We start from the raw sequence: 18,152 nt of genomic DNA, 5'->3' as shown, positions 1-18,152 counted from the left end.
CTTCCCTGAAAAAGTCAGACATACCTGGATAGTTCAGTTGCTTAGAGTGTGGTTCTGAGTGCAGGTTCAATCCCCGTATGGGACAGATCCATATTCCTACATTGCAAGGAGTTGGACTAATGATCCTCAGGGTCCCTTCCAACTCTACAATTCTATGATTCTATTACTGTGAATCTCCTAGGTCTCTCAGATACTCTTTGGGAAGGTTAGGGGGTTCCTGGGGTCTTTGTGTTAATTTGATAGGTCATATTTCCCACCCATTTTTAAAGTCCTGGAGCCAGGAATACCCTTATTTGTCAGGCCCAGCCTCAATGTTCCTGTTTGCGAGCCAGGCTCACATTGGTTGCTAGGTTCTGTTCAGCAGCTGAGTTTTTATCTGTGAAAGGTAGCTTATCATTAAACATTTTGCCATCAACTGACTTTGATTAACTGTGCTCCTCAAAAGTTAAGTGCCAGTATTGGAGAAACTAATTGGAGATGTTACTCGGAGTAGTAATTAGCTCATGGCTTTGTGAAATAGATTGAACTATATCCCTAAGATTAATGTTATGTTACCTTCATATCCTTAGCTACCCAGCTATGTACTGCAGACATATGTTGCAGCAATCATGAAACAAACAGTGCTTTGTCACATTTTGGTTGTTCTAGCTAGAGACTTGAAGTTTAAAATCTTTCTCATTCCTCCCGCATGGTGAAGAGATTGGCTCCAGTACAAGCACTGTTGCCCATGCAAATAGCAGAGGTTGGGGGGCTGTTCCAGATTAGAGTTGTAGCAGGGAGCAAAAGGTTAATACCCATCTTCCAATGCTTGCTTTTTTTAAAAAAACAGCCTGCACTCCCAGGTTAACCATATGACAGTCACTTGTAGTGTGGCCCTAAGTTTTCACTTTTTTGGTGTGGTGTATAAAGCAATCTTTCCATGAGTGGAAGGACATCTGTTGATAGTGGTCCATAAAGCAAGTAAAGTTAGTTGCACTTAAAGTCCCATAGATATCTGTGGGACAAGCTAGTTAAACAACTTGATTCGGCTGCCACCTAGATTGATGTTTCTAGCTTCACCCCACCCCACAAAAAAATTATGGTGTTAATATTTAGATTGCTCGGGATTTTACTTGACTAATTGCTAATTGTTTTGTGGAATCTCAGGAACATTTCTGCTACAGTGACAGTCTGTGGAATGGATACCACAATCCCTGAGCACTTCCTTTAGGATGGGTGTAGAGCAGGCATCGGCCCTCCAGATATTTTGGACTACAATTCCCATCATCCCTGACCACTGGTCCTCTTAGCTAGGGAAAACATATGGAGGGCCGCAGTTTGGGGGTGCCTGGTGTAGAGATTGAACTCTGTTTCAGGCGGTGCTGCTGCTCAAGGCCTCTTGGCCTCCAGTAGCTTTTGCACGGGATCCACATTCACTGTTTTGTACCATCTTTGTGCAGAGTACTCAAAGACCTTATGACGAAAAAAACACATCTTTGTACAAGGTTAAAAAAAATTGTCAAAAATGTATGTTTTTCTCAAGTAAAAATAAATGAAATGGTTGTCTTTCACTGTTGTTGCTCGATATTTAGGGCAATAAACATTTAGCAAATGTGTGATCAAAGACTTTTTGGCCTTAACTAACTTGTTACATTTGCATTTAATCTTGTGGCTTAAGATGTTTAGGTCATATTTAAACCATAAAATACTTTCCACGTTCTGAAAGCGTATGACATTAATTTCAAATCACACAAAAGAGGAATGCATTAGTTTTATTTGGCTAATTTAAAAATAATTACAGCTTCTGGTATAGCACCTTTTTTCAAAAAAGCATGTTTTGAATTTGAAAGGAAACATTTGTCAGACAGTTGTTTTCTGCTCTCTTGCCAACGTTTCTGACGGGCTTCTCAGCACGGAAAGCACAGGATGCAAACAGCACTGACTTTGGCCAGCTTTCTTTAGTAGTGGGTACTGGAACTCATAGAAGTCCCAGTATTTTAGGACCTGCTGTTTATTGTCACTTCAGTGGTAGCGTGCTTATTCTTCTTTGAAAACACAAGAAAAGAACGTTTCAAAATGCTTTGAAGAGTGGCTGAAATGCTTCAATCTGAGTGAGTGATCTACTTCTCTGCCAGTATGGGATGGGATTCTGCAGGGAGCTCCAGGGCCTAATGCTGTCGTCTAGGCCACTCCTCTATCTGAGGCCACACCCATCAATGGCCCTGCTCCATGGCCCTAGGCAACCCAGTCAGATGGCTGGAATGTGTATTTGAACTGTGTTACTGCCTGTCGCTTGCCTGAGTGGAGAGATGTGTGTGCAGAAACCTCTAACTTCTCTATGGCTTAAATGTGCTATATAGTACTCCTTGGTTTACAGAGGTTAAGACTCTGCACCCACGTTTTGTCTCTGGCTTCGCCCACCACTTGCCCACAGCCTCCAGAAGTTTGCCCAGGAGGAAATGTGACCCTTGAGATGGAAAAGATTCCCCACCTCTGCTATAGGGCTTAATTGGATCCTTCCTCCCTTTCCTATATGGTGCAGGGCATACCGGAACACAAACAAGCTCTTAACTTTGCACGTGTACTGAGTAACCTGCACTGCACAATCTTGGACAGGAGTGAAGTGGTTGATTCTACATATGGGAGACGCATGTTGGCCTCTTGGGGAAGGTAATGACCACATGCATTATTATGCGCTTTGCAGTAAACGCTTCTGGTTGAACATGAATTGTATCTTTTATCATTTCCTCTAATGAGAAATGTAATGGGCCTAATTTGATGTGAAGGACAGAGAAATGGGACCACCAGCAGACAATGAAGATTTATTTTTATTTTTGCATACTCAAGTGATTCCTCAGATACGCAGAAAAATGCTACTTGTTTTAAAACACATGGAGGCAAATGCCAGAAAAGTTCTGAAGTTCTGGAATTGAGGACATTAATGTATTTCGTACTATATAGTGCACTTTAAAAAAATCTATTTTCATGGTCCTCTCCCCCAAATTTCTACCCAGGTTCACCTTTTCTAGCCAATGAGGATGGTGTTCTCGGAGGTGTGATAGTTCTCCGATCTTGTTGGTGTTCTGCAGAGTCGAACTCTCCACAGGATAAGCAGTCTCTACTAGGTAAGTGTGTGAAGAAAGCCCTATTGAATATCTTATTTTTAAGTTCTTTAATTTAGATATATTACATTAACTGCAGCTTGTGAGAGCTGGGGGAAAAATGAATGGGAAGTCACAAATTACAACTCATATCAATTAGTTATCCTATATAATAAAGTCCCTGTGTCTCTGCGTCCAGTCCCTGTGTCCCTGTGTCTGCGCTGCTGCGCATGTGCCCCACGGACACAGGGATTGGACGCAGAGACTGGACGCACACGCACACGCTCTCCCCCCCTCAACCCTCTGCCTCCACGCACTCCCCGTCCCCGCGCACTCACTCACACCCTCGAATGCCAGAATGCAGTTCTCTCTCCCTCAACGGCTTCCCCTCCAAACCGCTGTTCCGCGCCTCGCCTCCCGACTAACAGCGTGAGGGGAAGAGGGAAAGGGACCGCGAGGGATTGTGATGCGAGCGCGTGATGGAGCGTGTGCGTTCGCGTCCCCGCCACTGCCATCCCCCACCCCATCCCCTCCCCTCACCCGGCGTGAGGTAAATCCTGGGCCCGGTCCGGCTCCCGCAGCCGCCGCGGCCCCGGAGCCCGATGCTGCCATCTTGGTCCGCCTCCTTCTCCTGACAACCCTCCCTGGCCCATGAGAGGAGCAGTGGGGCTGCGGCCTTCCCTCCCTCTCTGCGCTTGGCCGCAGGCCACGGCAGGAGAGCGAGTTTGTTTACTTGCTTTCCCGGCGCGTCCCGCAGCCGAGCGCGGAGAGGGAGGGAAGCCGTGGCCCTGCTGCTCCTCTCACATATGTTCTAGCGCCCGTTTATTTAACGGGCTCAATGACACTAGTAGCCCATAAAGCTGTCTAAATGTCAGCATTTTACTATTGGCTGTTTCCAGTTTTGTTCCTTCATTTGTGGAAGACTGCTTGTTCCATGAAAGGTTTCCATGAGTGAAAGCAGAAAGAAAGCAGTTTTTGCCAATTATACTTTTCTTACTCTGCCCCCTCCCTGCCTCATGCTACCTTACATTCTGTTTTCAAGGGATCCCTAAGCCCCTGCAGTGGAATGTGGCTGGGAGAGTGCAGGGTGCTGAAGGAGAAATTGGTGAAAATTACCTCTTCTATTCACCAAAGACTATGGGGGGATAGTATGTGTCTAGGTCCTCCTTCTATGCTCTCCTGAAGGGAAGACATGGATAATCCTTGCTATCTGCCTGTAATTTAGCATGATTTCTCTTGCCATCTGGTCATGGCTCTACATGGGCTTTCTTTTACACTTAATAAGTAAAGCATTACTGTTGTGTTTAAACCCATAGTAGAGTTCCTGTGGAGTCATACAACAGAGAGCATGTGTGTCGGGTATATGTCAGCACAGGATGGCAAAGCTAAGGTAAGTCACAAATAATACTTAGCATGTAAAAAATTGTGGTTATCTTGGGGTGTGTTTTCTCCCTATCCTTTTCTTGTCCCAAAACAAAAATAAAGGATGCTGAAGGGTTGTAAATTTCCTGATTGGATTTGGATTCTGTCTTCCCATGTCCATCCCAAGCCTTGGCCCAGTTCAGATATCATGGTCATGCTATTTGTTTAATGATCACAGGTGCTTATTTGTGCCTTATGCACCATCCCCTTTTCCTAAGTTGTTCATACCGTAGGCCACAGGGTGCTCCCAATTACCAAATTATGTTTGGCCATGATGTTTTGTGTGGGTTTCTTTCTGGCATAGCATACCTGAAATAGCGACTATAAGCAATAGAGAATGAATAGTGTTCTTCAGCAAATCCACTTTAAAAAATTGGCAAGAGCATTTCCTTTTGCTCCTGCTGCTTGGTCAATCCAGATCTTTGACCTCTAAATACTTTTGGGATCAGAGTTCTGGAATAAAGCAAAAGTAGATGCACTGATGAAGTGAAACTAAAGTAAATAAGTTTCAATGGCTTGTAAGAAGATGGAATTGGTGGGTGGAAAGTTAAGCCTGCCTCTGAGAAAGCTGAGGAACAACAAGCCTGCCCATTGAATGGTCTAGATACAAGCAACACAACTATGGGTTTCTTTTTAGTCAGGTGTTTTACAGGGAGGAAGTAAAATTAAAGGGACAGGTTTTCCTTTCAAGCTTTTATTTTAACTAGTCATATTGCAAGCCAAACTAATACAGTTCATTTGCTGATTTAGCCATATGTGAATATTTCATGGCATTGTGCAAAAGATACAATAAAAATATTCCTTATCAAAAGGAAGCTGCCATTTTGATGCCTTGCTCTTCTGGACTTGTGTAATGACACTTGACGTAGATTCAGAAAAATAAGACATGTCAATCCTTCAGCTTGCACTCTGTGCCCTTGTTCCTTATGACACCTCACAGTATCCAGTTTCCTGCATCCAAATGTCTTTATACCAAGAAAAATGGCTTATCTCCCTAATTCCCAGAGAGTCAGTATTTTGGGAGAGAGGAGTGCTACTGCTACTACTGCTGTATTGCTAGGCAAGTTCAATGTTAGATTAGAAGTACTATAATCCTAAACTTTATGTAGTACTAGGGTAGTATGTGCCTTGAAGGCAGCCTATGAGGCAATGATGCTAACAAGGCTAATAGTTCAGTTTGCCCAGATATCTTTTCCTACTTGCAGACCCTCCATCGGACATCTGGTGTGCATTGTTTTCATACTGCTGGCAAATTCTCCAGCTGGCAATTTTGATTGGGCTGACAGACACAGCTGCTCTTCTTGGTTCACTTTTAAAATATGCTTGTGACCTTCCTTTAGGAGAGTTAATCCTTCTCTTTCTTTTGAGCCCATGGCTGCAAATGTTTTCCAGAAAGTAAACCGCAAATGTCATGACCACTTAACTGCTAATGCTTAAGAAACCAACTGCTCTTGTAAAAGATGAATTTCTGTGTTCTTGGGAGTTGAGACAAACTTAAAGATAGCATGTAGAACTAAGAGAGTGTTTTTTTCTGTATAAAACAAGGTGCTGGTACTCATATATTGATAAAAGTGCTGTGTGTGCCAGCAGAAAATAGATGCTAAAGACGAGGGGGAAAAGAAGAGCTGGTACCTTAAAATAATATTTGGTGTTTGCTAAAATACTGTTCTTTTCTATATGTTGCTTGCTTAGTATGCAATGCCTTTGGCATTAGATGTAGCTCTAGGAACTTCTGTTTTTATGAAAATAGGCAACAGATTGTGCTACAAGATCTTGTTGATGGATTTCCCTTTTATTTGGAGGTTTGCCTTCAAGAATAGCACTTCCCATCATGAGGTGTTTTTTCATGGGCCTGCTCTCTCTCTCTCTCTCTTGACCAACCACCTAACAATAGAAGCACCAGACCCAGCAGTTTGTCCATTGGCTGCGGTTACTTTTTGGGTTGGCTTAATAGAAGTAGACAGCAAGAGCGGCCTGGCTGTAAATGGCTAATGATCAAGGTTTCGATTAAAGAATAGTAGCTCTCTGAGCTTGTAACCACTCTCTTTTCCAGCAACTGTATTTAGTCTGTCTTAAAATACACTTTTGAGGAGGAAGATGGGAAATGGTTGGTTGGGAGGAAGCAACCCATTTGCCTGTGGAAATGTTATTTTGGGCTACAGTTCAGTACAGCTCGCTTTCGTGCCGTTTCTGTCCTTCAGCACAACACTTCCTAAAATTAGTGCCGTGCTTCTTTGAAAACAGCATTGAAATAGGCATGTAGAAGAAGTCTGATTCAGATCTTCTTGAAGATTATAGAGAGGCATAAGTAAGTGCCTGAGGGAAGCGTGGTGCAGTTTCACTGTGGGTTCATGTATGGGTGGTAGGAAGGCAAGTGCTTATTATTGTGGGGTGGGCTCTTGTTCCTTTTGTTAAATGCTCTACAGCACGGGTGTCAAACACAAGGCCCGGGGGCCTAATCCGGCCCGCCAGACCTCGTCATGTGGCCCGCGTAGCCGCCGCCGACAAAAACCACTGACAGTAGTTCTGGAGCCTGCGATTGGCCGAGGGTCAAAACCAGGGGCGGGGCTGCAGGCGGAGGCCGGGGCGTTGGAGCCGCGCTGACAGCCTTGGCCAGGGAATTCCAATTTCGAATGAGGCTGAGGGAGGCGGTGGCACAGCGGCCAGACGGGGAAGTGAGATGCAGGAGGAGGAGGAGGAAGCCCGCCGAGGAGGTAGGAAAGCCCTACAGGCGCCGCCGGCAAAGTTGGTGCCGGGACGGAGCAGCACTGGATTTTTTTTTGGCGGGCTTTGCTGTTGTCTCCGAGAGCGAGTGAGGCGGCACTGGGGAGCCGCCGCCCGCCGCTTCCCTTCCTCTCCTCGGCTGCATCCAGGAGGTGGGCGAGCGAGCGGGCGAAAGGGACGCGGAGTGAGCCTGAGGGGGAAGTAGGCGAAGCGCAACAGCCACTCTCTTGATGGAGCCGGGTTTCTCGTCCCTCTTCCCCCGTTTTCTCCTCATAGACACTCGGGAGGGTGCCTGGCTTTTGCGCTGCCCCCCACCCCCGAGCCGCCCTTTGGCTTCTCAGTTCTGGCGGAGCTGCTCCCCGGGGGGGGCGGCCGGGAGGGAGGCGGCGGCGATGGCACGGGTTCCTGCTCTTCCCGCTCTGCCGCCGCCTCCTCTCAGCCCCTCGTGATGTAGGGCTCCAGATGGAGTCGCCTCGCGGTTTGAGTAGGTGGGAGGGGAATTTTTTTTGGGGGGGGGAGGTTTGCAAGCCTCCTCTGCCTGCAGTCCCGGTAGGGAGAGGCGGCGGTGAAGACGTCAACAGCGCGGGTGGGGGGAAGAGCAGCTCTGAGGCGAAGATGCACGTCCACTGGGGCTGCCGCCACCTTCCTCCTCGGGAAATCCGCTGCCCTCCCTCAGCGTGAGGGGAAGGGACTCTGGCGCTGAGGAGGGAGGATGCAAAAGCAAAGCAGGGAGTTGGTGCTGCACCGCATGTTCCTGCCCCTCTCCAAAGCATGGGGTGGGTTGCAGCGTGTGGCATCCTGCTTAGCGGGGTTTGGGTGTGCGCAGGGCGGGAGAGGGAAGCCCTCTTTCCATCTGCAGGTTTTTAATCCCAGCAGTGGCTTTCTCCTTCCTGCCGAAGGATTAGTTGAGCCCCCCCCCCCCGGAAGCCGTCGATCCCCACCTTTTGTTCAAATTTCCCTCGTTTACATCCCCTCCCACACGCGCCATGACGCAGGAATGTGATCCGCGTGGGGGCGGGAATGAGCTTACATTATTACAAAAAACAGTTATAATTGAATGCAGTGACAATAATTTATGATAATAAAGAGTGGACACATAGTCCTACAGACACAACCGGCCCTTTGAGGGTGACCAAACTGCTGATGCGGCCCCCGATGAATTTGAGTTTGACACCCCTGCTCTACACGGTTGCCAATAGCAGAAATGCAATCCCTCACTGTACCTTTTTCTATGCTTGATGGTGGACCTCACTCAGCTTCACCTAAGCTTTAACACAGGGGTCAGCAAACTTTTTCAGCAAGGGGCCGGTCCACTGTCCCTCAGACCTTGTGGGGGGCCAGACAATATTTTTGGGGGGGAAATGAACAAATTCCTATGCCCCACAAATAACCCAGAGATGCATTTTAAATAAAAGGACACATTCTACTCATGTAAAAACACGCTGATTCCTGGACCGTCCACGGGCTAGATTTAGAAGGCGATTGGGCTGGATCCGGCCCCCGGGCCTTAGTTTGCCTACCCTTGCTTTAACACGTTCAGTCTGATCTGCTGAGCAGTAAGCGCCACTTGTTGCCGTAGTGCTTCCAAGCTTGTTTACGTAGGACTATAGCATTTATGTGTGTTTAAACTGTAGCCCTCTTGTTTGTGTGGAAATATCAGAGATTTCTAAAACAGAATTTTAAGGAAGTACAGTTGGGGTGCTTCCTCAAAGTTGTTGCAGTGTAGACTGCTACTGTTCAGGTTTCCATCCTCTCCGTTCCACATATTCCCATCACTACTTTTCTCTCCCTCTTCCCAATAGTCAAGCATTGTGAGAACTCTAAATAGACTTACTTCTCATTGGGCTGGGTTTCTTGTAAGGGGCATGCCTCTTCAAAGGCAACTGTGGGGTGCAGCGCTCATCACGCTTCAGGCTGAGGGAGCTGGCATTCGTCCACAGACAGCTTTCCGGGTCATGTGGCCAGCAGGACTAAATCACTTCTGGAGCAACAGGACACCGTGACAGAAACCAGAGCGCACGGAAACGCCGTTTACCTTCCCGCCACAGTGATACCTATTTATCTACTTGCACTGGTGTGCTTTTGAGCTGCTAGGTTGGCAGAAGCTGGGAGCTCACCCCGTTGCGCAAATTTGAACCACCAAACTTCTGATCGGCAAGCCCAAGAGGCTCAGTGGTAGACCACAGTGCCACCCGCTCCTGAATATATATATTATGTGTGAAGCAGACTGAGGTGGTTTTTTCTCTTCCATTTTTATATAGATGGCATATAGCTATCATTTCCTGGTTGTAATGGAAATGGAAAAACAATAGGCCTACTTTTTTAAAAAAATTATTCCCCGGAGAGGGGAGAGAGCTCTCCATTGACATCAATGTAAATATTAAATATATCCACCTCCCTCTTCCAGCACTCTACTCTCGCTCTCCTTCCCACCCAGTTATCAGTTTTTAAAATCTCTTACTCAGTATTCCAGGCAAGTTATTATAGGGCTCTATGGTGGGAGAGTTGGGGAGGGGAAATGAATTGGCCCTTTTAGGATTTTTTTTAGCATCTTGCGGTTACCACGACTCTGCCAACCTAGCGATGGTGTGGTTTGGGCTTATAGCAACCCTAAAGTAAGAGCATGAGAAGAGTCGAACTGGTACCTGTGCCCTTTTCCTTCTCCCTCCTCAAAAAATACCTTGGTGCTTGTTGAAAATCTAAAAACGTCAGAAGCCAATGGGTTTGAGGCATTTCTTCTTTTAATATGCAGAGCAAGTGTTCTGAAAAAAGAGAGTAGTTTTATCATGCTGTGGAATAGAACAGCTTCTTGACATAGTAATACCTGCCACCTATAGCTAATTGGCTGGTATCTAAGGTAGCACTTTTGCAACTGCATGTTCTCCAGAGATGTTAGGAAATTTCGATACAGTCAGAGTTGGAATATAATTGAGTCTAAGATGATTTATGTTTTTAGTTAGTCTAGTATGAAGTCTAAATTTTGAATACGCAGTCAGTGAAGACACTCCAAATCCAACTGCCAATTTTAAACCTATTCCTTACACTTTGAATTTGTGCCGCGAAGCCTGAATCATCCCCTAGGCCTGGCTTCTATATTTTATTGCCAAATGTACAACCCCCCCCCCCCAATTTTCTAATAATGGTAGATTTCAATTTTGGTCCAAAGGAAAATAAATGTGATTCATTTCTGATCGCTACAATATAAGAAAGTATAATCTTTTCTCCATTCTGAGAACTCTGTGCCAGCTCTCAGCAACATACTGGCGTTAGTTTATACAAGAATGTTTTGTTCTTGTGCTATAAATATATTACTGAAGCCCAGTGCCTGTGTGTAGTAAACAAATGTAAGTGAATGTACATAATTGGGGGGGGGGTGTTTCTGCATTTCTGCCATATGGCAGCAGAACTGCTGAAATATGCATGTACCACTGTGTAATGTGTTCATGCAGTATTCCTTTCTTATAGCTTGCTTTCTGTATGAACATATTGTTTCAAACTATTTATGGTGTCCGTAAATTAGCTAATACTTATCTAAAAATTAAAAGGTTCCTATGTCCTTTTTTGGTGGGGGACGGGGGGACAGGGGAGAGACATGTGTTCCTTTGATTTCAAGATTTGGGGTATATTCTGTGACCCATTTACACTGTTAAAATGATCATGACTGCCTTTATACATACCAGTTACTTGTTTTATTGAAGCTTTAAAGCAAGCAAAATGGATTTTTCATTTCAACACAGTTTCTTGCAATTCTATCAACTTGTTTTATAAAATGAAAACATTTGTACAACATATTACTTTCTTCCAAGGAGCTCATACATGGTTCTTTTCTCTCTCCCCACTGCCCCCCCCCAATTCTCACAACAATTTTCCGTGTGTATGAACTTCATGGATGAGTGGAAATTTGAACTTGGGTTCTAGACTTGATTGATTGATTGATTATATTTCTATGCTGCTTTTCATTCACATGAATCACAAAGCGGCATACAAGCAATAAATAGCAATAACATAATAAAACTTCACAAATGCAACACAAATCATACAGAATAGTCAACAAATCTTCAGTAAAACAGTTAACAATCTATAAAACAATATTTTTAAAAAAATAAAAAGATAAACAGAAAAATTACAACAAAAGTCATATTATAAGGATTCAGAAAGTACTACAGCGATGTTAAGAAAATAGCAACCAAAAAATAAACTAAGCACTGTTGAATTCATACAGGCACTTTCCCCACCTCCATGACTCATAATCTTTCACTCGATTCAGTCCCTTAAAAGACACATACACACAATGCCCGTGGCAGCAACTCTAATCACATTAAGAGTGCAGATGTAATAGTCATAGTGTGAATTTGGCCAGGAGCAAACTGCGTGACTAGCTAGGGATCTGTTGAGGAGAAAATATGCTGAGCACAGACCTGTCTTCAGTTCAGCAGACTTTTCTTGAAGGCAGAGCCAAACCTGTGTAACGTAGTAATCAATCCAGACCTATTTCCATAACTTCTTCCCTGGTACCAGTATATAATTTGTATCTGATTATCTGGAGTGACTTTCCTTCTTACTCACCCATTAGCAGACCATAAATCTAAAGCCCATTGATGTATTTTATGCCCATATTTTTACCTCTCTCCAAGTCCCCTGTTTTCAGCACAGTGGAAGCCAGAAAAATGCTACTGAAGAAAACTGCAGTTTTCCAGGAACTGAGTAATATATTCTCCAAATGTTCATTGTGTTGAGACATTATTAGATTCCTTTCCAATATTAAGTGGAATGTCTGATTGTAAAGATTAGTCTATGCCGGGGTAACCAAGATGGCCTTCTCTAGATGTTGGATCCCATCAACCCCATTCTGCATGGCCAATGGTTAGGGATAATGGGTGTTGTAATGGGTGTTGACATCACATTGGCTGCCACTTGTATACAGTGTTAGGTGGATAGTTTGATATATGCCAGCAGCTCTTAGAACTCACAACAAGCCTTCTCAAAAACTGTCTTGATTCATTCATGAGTGCATTCATAGGAAGACATCCTTTGAAACATTAGTGCTGAATAATCCATTTAAAAAATATTCCCTTTGTGCAAAAGTATATATTAGTAATGCACTATTGCTGATATCCCACCTCCTGAACCTTCATGTCTGCTGATTTTAAACAAAGCATCCTAGTATGTGTGCGAGAAGAGGGATCGAATTGTTTAGTACTTCACATAAGTGTATCATAGCATGAAAAAAGTGTAAAGGGTGACTGACTTGTGCTAAAATAGCAAAGCACAGTTAGCATATTAAAGTACATTTAATAAACTTATTCCCATGGTGCATGTGCACATCTGTGCACACACACACACACTGTGCCATTGTAATGATGAGTGTTAAAATAGGATTATATTTTCCAGTACAAATTAAGCATTTACTAAAGCATAAATCAGTTTATGTACCTTATTTAATAATCACGTATCTTGGAGATGTTATTTTTCGGTTACAGTGGTACCTCAGGTTACGAACTTAATTCATTCTGGAGGTCCGTTCTTAACCTGAAACCGTTCTTAACTGAGGCGCGCTTTCGCTAATGGGGCCTCCCGCTGCCACCACGCGATTTCCGTTCTCATCCTGGGGCAGAGTTTGCAACCCGGAGCAACTACTTCTGGGTTAGTGGAGTTCATAAACCGAAGTGTTTGTAGTCCAGAGCATTTGTAACCCAAGGTACCACTATCTGAGGCTTCATGTTAATGAATTATAATTCTGTTATCTATTTTTATTTTGTCTTTTCTTTTGTCTAGTGGTTTTTTAAAAAATCTACCTGAAGTCTCACCAATTTCTCTCTTGTTCCCTGATTTCTCACCAATTTCTCTGCAGACCCACATTTCAAGACTTCCCCCTGGAGCTGTGGCGGGGCAGTCAGTGGCTATTGAAGGAGGAGTCTGTCGGCTGGAGAGCTCAGCAAGCTGAACCGCTCCTTGTCTGGTCAGCAAGCAGAGCACAAATCCATTATGTATATTAAGCTCCTTGGTGTTTTAACAGATGTTGAGGATTTTACTCTCATTTTATACTCCTTATTGCAACCACGTGCACCCTAACTTGAAACAAGTGCTGCTGTAGCTTTATATTCTTTGTTTGAATGTATATGAGAATTTGTCTCCCAGTGGAATAGAAACTCTGTTCCCAGTTGTGCAAATGAAAATAATGTATGGATAATTTAATGTTACGGAACATTTTTATGTGTTAATTGGTTAGCCTATAAGAAAATTCCAAGGGAAAATGGTTAAAATTTGTGCGGTAGTAGCAAATGTTGTTGTTTCACATTGTGAAGCTCGAGGCTTCTGAGCTGCTTGGAATACAGAAGTGACCAAATGCTCTTTACATTATTTAATAGTTTCAATGGGTCCAGTGGTATCTTAAACATGTTCTTTTCGCATATAATATATATAAACAGTGATTGGTTTCAGTGAAATAATTTGGAGGGGGCTATGGCCTGACTTTTTGTTCATACCTATTCAGTTGATGGTACTTTTTTGGCTTAAGTATTGCATACTTCAAGCAGTTATATGTTATGAAAGGCTCTGTAAAGATAAGGTACAGTCATAAAGTTGTTACTTTGTGTATAATGGAATATTGGAATGTAAATAAGAACAAAGTTTATTGGAAGAGTCAATATTATTCCTTGGTTTAAATATATTTTTAAGAGAATGGTGTAGAAATAAACATGATATTACTGGATAAATAATGTAAAGTGTATTAAATTGATGATGAAGAGGACCCTAATTCTACCTTTCTTCGTCAGTTCTTTAAATTCCAAATTTGTAGTAAAGGTATATAAATGTCTGCAATTATATTTACATGTTATGAATATAGAGTTACAAGTGGCCTTTTGAAGAATTTATACAGCCAAAATTCATGATATTGCATCATTTTATATACCTGATTCTTAGATATGATCTTATTGTTTCAGGATCTTCAGCTGTTTAATTGTTTGCATGTTTACAGGGATGTAATGGCTATAGAACAATCTTATTGAGTACTTGATGAGCTGTCAAAATAGACTAAGGGAATTTTCTTGGAGATTTTTTATATTGTGTTGAAAGATGTTATATGCAGCCTTTAGAAATAATTACTTGGCATCATCCAACATATTCTTAATCCCACAACCAACTTTCCTTGGCAAATTGTTGTGCCATCACTCTGTTTAACTTCACAAATGAAACATTATTAAAAATTGGTTTTAATCAGTTTCATTCTATTTGATATGTAAAGCATGAAATCTCAGTGGTAAGAAATATCTGTTGATCTTTTATTCTTTCAGTTACGTATTTGAACATGATGTCTGCTGGTTTGCTAAACTTCATCACAGGAGCCTACAAGTTGTTGCCACAATAGCTGCATTTGGGTGTGTCTAGAATCGATGCACGAAACTTTAGCACTAAGCCTACCTGGAAATGGGCTCAATGCAGCAATGCCACACATTTATCTTCTCACCCAGAACAGGCATAGGGAGAACCATTTTTGTCTGGTCTGAAAAGATGCCATTTTTTCACAGCACTGATTTGCTAAACCTTCTGTCAATCACACAGCTAACTTCCCTTCTTCAAATCAGGGCTGTGTTACAGTGCTAATTGGTGGCTTTTGTGTGTTGGTCACTGGAGCCTGATGAAAGGAGAAGTGGAACGCCATTTAAAAACAATGCACTATAAAAAATGAAATTCAAAGTGAGCAGCCTGCCTAAGGTGCAAGGAGAGGGAATGATAGTCATGTTTCAGCTTGGAACCAGATTGCATAGACAATGAAAAGCAAATGTTTGGGAAGCTCACCCTGCAGCAGGGGGGTAGGGGAAACCCACATTCTTGTTTGCAGGCTCACAATTTTTACCCCCAACATTTCTGCTTCTAGACAAAGGAAGCACAATCTGTTTCTCACTCATGATTCCAGATACTATTTATTCATAGTAGTCTGATGCCCGGCAGCAGAGATCGTAAATTGGTCACATCAAACCTGTGAAAGAAGGGAATTGGTTCCATTGTTAAACTTTTTAATACACAAAGCACCATATTTTGTTCATTCTTGCGATAACCTCATGAGGCTATTAGAAGAGATCCAAACTACTGCTTGCTTCCCTCCATTGTAAGAATTGTCAGTTTACCCTTTGCTCTCTGTTCCTCAGCCAGTACCAACCCGCACAGGGCCAGTCTTATTCACCCAGTCTTTATATGCAGGGTAAGTCCCTAACTCACCAAGGGTTTGACTACCCTCACCTGGTGTAGCCAGCCAGTCAAAGCCGTTCCTGTGGCGTGATGCTTGAATTACATCCAAGTGCAATTAGGTGCAATTTCCCCCTTTACACTTTAGGACCAATTAGAGCATTTCTCCCAGAAATCTCCACCACTCTCCATATTTATTTACAAAATAATCTTGCATGTGGGTTTGTCTCAAGATAGGCTTGAAGAGAACTGATTATGTAGCTTTGTGTAATGCCACGTTTCAATGACCAGTGGCTTCAATTCCACTGAGCAACCACTGATCAATCTACCGGTACATGCTTTCTGTCTGAGCACTACCATCTGAGTGTCTACAAAGCACATTCGGTGGCAGGTGATCCGATGGGTTTCTAGTAAGTTCCATGTAGTTATAGAAAAAGAGGTGCCGGAACACACCATGAACGCTTCCCTCGTTTTCTTAGAATGGCAATGATGCCCACCTGAGAGGTGCCAGAACTGAGTACTGGTGAGTTCCAGCTGAAAAAAATCCCTGGTACCATGTAAGTATTGCATTCAATACATAGAGAATGGATGAAGATAGCGCAAAGTTCACCTAGTGTTAGCAAGGTTTAGTTTTATGTCAAGCATGAACAGTTAGAAGATCCAGAATATAAGGTACTATATTGTACTCCATATATTGTACACTGATAAAGATACAGAGAGGCAAAACTAACAATATTAATCAAGGAATGACTCATGGTAGATATTTGTTTAATATTATTTGGTTTTCTTTCATTATATCTACAATATAACATAGAGTGAAATATATACGTATTTTTAAAGGTAAACAATGTTTCTGTGCACTCTGGTTTCCGTCATAGTGTCCCGTTGCATCAGAAGCGGTTTAGTCATGCTGGCCACATGACCCAGAAAGCTGTCTGTGGACAAACGCCAGCTCCCTCAGCCTGAAAGCGAGATGAGCGTAACTCCATAGTTGCCTTTGACTGGACTTAACCGTCCAGATGTCATATACCTTGATTACCTTTTTTTAAATGTGCCGAGTCTTGTTATTGTTTATCCTTTGGCTTCGAGGACCCCTTCTCTCTCTTTACTTTATCCTGGGATTTTAGTTTTATGTAAGCCAGTAAGTGATCCAGATTGAAAAGCTTGGTCTGTGTAGCATTCTGAGAAATAAAAATTAATTATTAGCACGATGAGATTTGAACACTAAATGCTTGCTGACAAAGCCTTGAAAGTGCTCATTTCACTGCCACTGTTAGGATGTCAAATGAGGGTGTGGCGTGAACTAAAGTTTAATGAATGGGCCAGGGTTCCTCACCTAAACTACTGTTCCTAGCATCTTGGGTAAATTGCCATTGGCCTCGTTTCCCTTGAGAAATGGGCCCAGAGTGTGCCTTTTAATTTTAGGAACAAGAAAGGATTATCAAAGATAAATGAATTCCAACATAATTGAATTCTAGGGTCCCTGGCACCATGTAATTTTGGCTCTCGGCGGTAACTGATATTGTCCAAGGAGAAATTACACACTTGTTGGTTGAAATTATAAAGGAAGGGCAATAGATGAAGTGCATGTAAATACAAATTGCTTGTACACTGTTGATTTATGTTAATCAAACACGCAATTAGACTAGTCACGCACTAGACAGGTTGGAGCCGTGATTTCCAACTGGTTTTTCTTAACAAGGCTTGGCCATGCTCTGTATGGTATTACATCTACAATAATAATGTAGCCTATTATAAAAGGGAAGTATTTTAGAAAGCTATAATATAATATTATAAAAGGGAAGTATTTTAGAATGCTAAGAGAATTTTAGAATGAAAATCTTTCATGTGAATGATAGGGAGACAAGAGCTTCCACAAGGTTTAGCCTGGAGAAGAGAAGGTTAAGGGGTGATATGATAGCCATGTTCAAATATATAAAAGGATGTCATATAGAAGAGGGTGAAAGGTTGTTTTCTGCTGCTCCAGAGAAGCGGACACGGAGCAATGGATTCAAGCTACAAGAAAGAAGATTCCACCTAAACATTAGGAAGAACTTCCTGACAGAGCTGTTTGACAGTGGAATTTGCTGCCAAGGAGTGTGGTGGAGTCTCCTTCTTTGGAGGTCTTTAAGCGGAGGCTTGACAGCCATCTGTCAGGAATGCTTTGATGGTGTTTCCTGCTTGGCAGGGGGTTGGACTGGATGTCCCTTGTGGTCTCCTCCAACTCTATGATTCTAAGGTTTGCATAATAAGTGTGTGCTACTTGTGGGGAAATGCAGGTGTGTGTCTGAGGGCACCTGATATTATTTTTAGCCCATTTTAAGATTACTGTATTCATTTGGGAGAACCTTTTAAGAGAATGCAGTTACTTCCAAGTGGTCTGGGAGTATTTTTTTTACAGCTCTTTTAGCCTGCTTGTTTCAGCTGTATGCAACACCTTTTGACTGGAAGAAGAAAGACAGACTACAATTGTCCAGAGTATTCCTAGCTGGTGAGTTGCTCCTTGATGCTGTGCTGCAAGGAGCATTAGCTCTAAAATTATAATGCCTTCTGGGGTTTGTAGTCTTGGAATATACCATCAACTTGCAACTTGATCACCTGCAGTTTGATGAGCTTGCATTTCTCAGGAGCTCTGTCTAGAGTGAGGAGCAGTTCTAGACCCGTGGTTCCCAACGTGGGGCACACGCCCCACAGGGGGGCAATTTGATTTTTAAGGGGGGGATATTTGAGAATGAGATT

General features: G+C 43.0%; 1 protein-coding gene across 4 annotated transcripts in view; it reads left to right on the top strand.

Annotated features, from left to right (window-relative positions):
* TASP1 (taspase 1) overlaps window positions 1-17,259 on the top strand; it is a 60,357-nt gene extending 43,098 nt beyond the window's left edge. For 2 of the 4 annotated variants that reach the window (XM_035110063.2, XM_035110064.2), the window contains exons 12-14: window positions 2,994-3,104; window positions 4,397-4,470; window positions 13,078-17,255. In XM_035110063.2, coding sequence (XP_034965954.1) covers window positions 2,994-3,104; window positions 4,397-4,470; window positions 13,078-13,170 — 278 coding nt within the window. In that variant the 3' untranslated portion in view covers window positions 13,171-17,255. Of the gene's footprint in view, window positions 1-2,993; window positions 3,105-4,396; window positions 4,471-13,077 lie in introns of all 4 variants that reach the window. The other 2 variants (XM_060272424.1, XM_035110065.2) reach the window with 2 other exon arrangements.
* Window positions 17,260-18,152: the final 893 nt, after the last annotated feature.

Source organism: Zootoca vivipara, chromosome 3 (genome assembly GCF_963506605.1).
Source record: "Zootoca vivipara chromosome 3, rZooViv1.1, whole genome shotgun sequence".
Classification (NCBI taxonomy): Eukaryota; Metazoa; Chordata; class Lepidosauria; order Squamata; family Lacertidae; genus Zootoca; species Zootoca vivipara.
The sequence above is the reverse complement of the archived record's forward strand: the minus strand, read 5'-3'. Positions and strand labels throughout refer to the sequence as shown.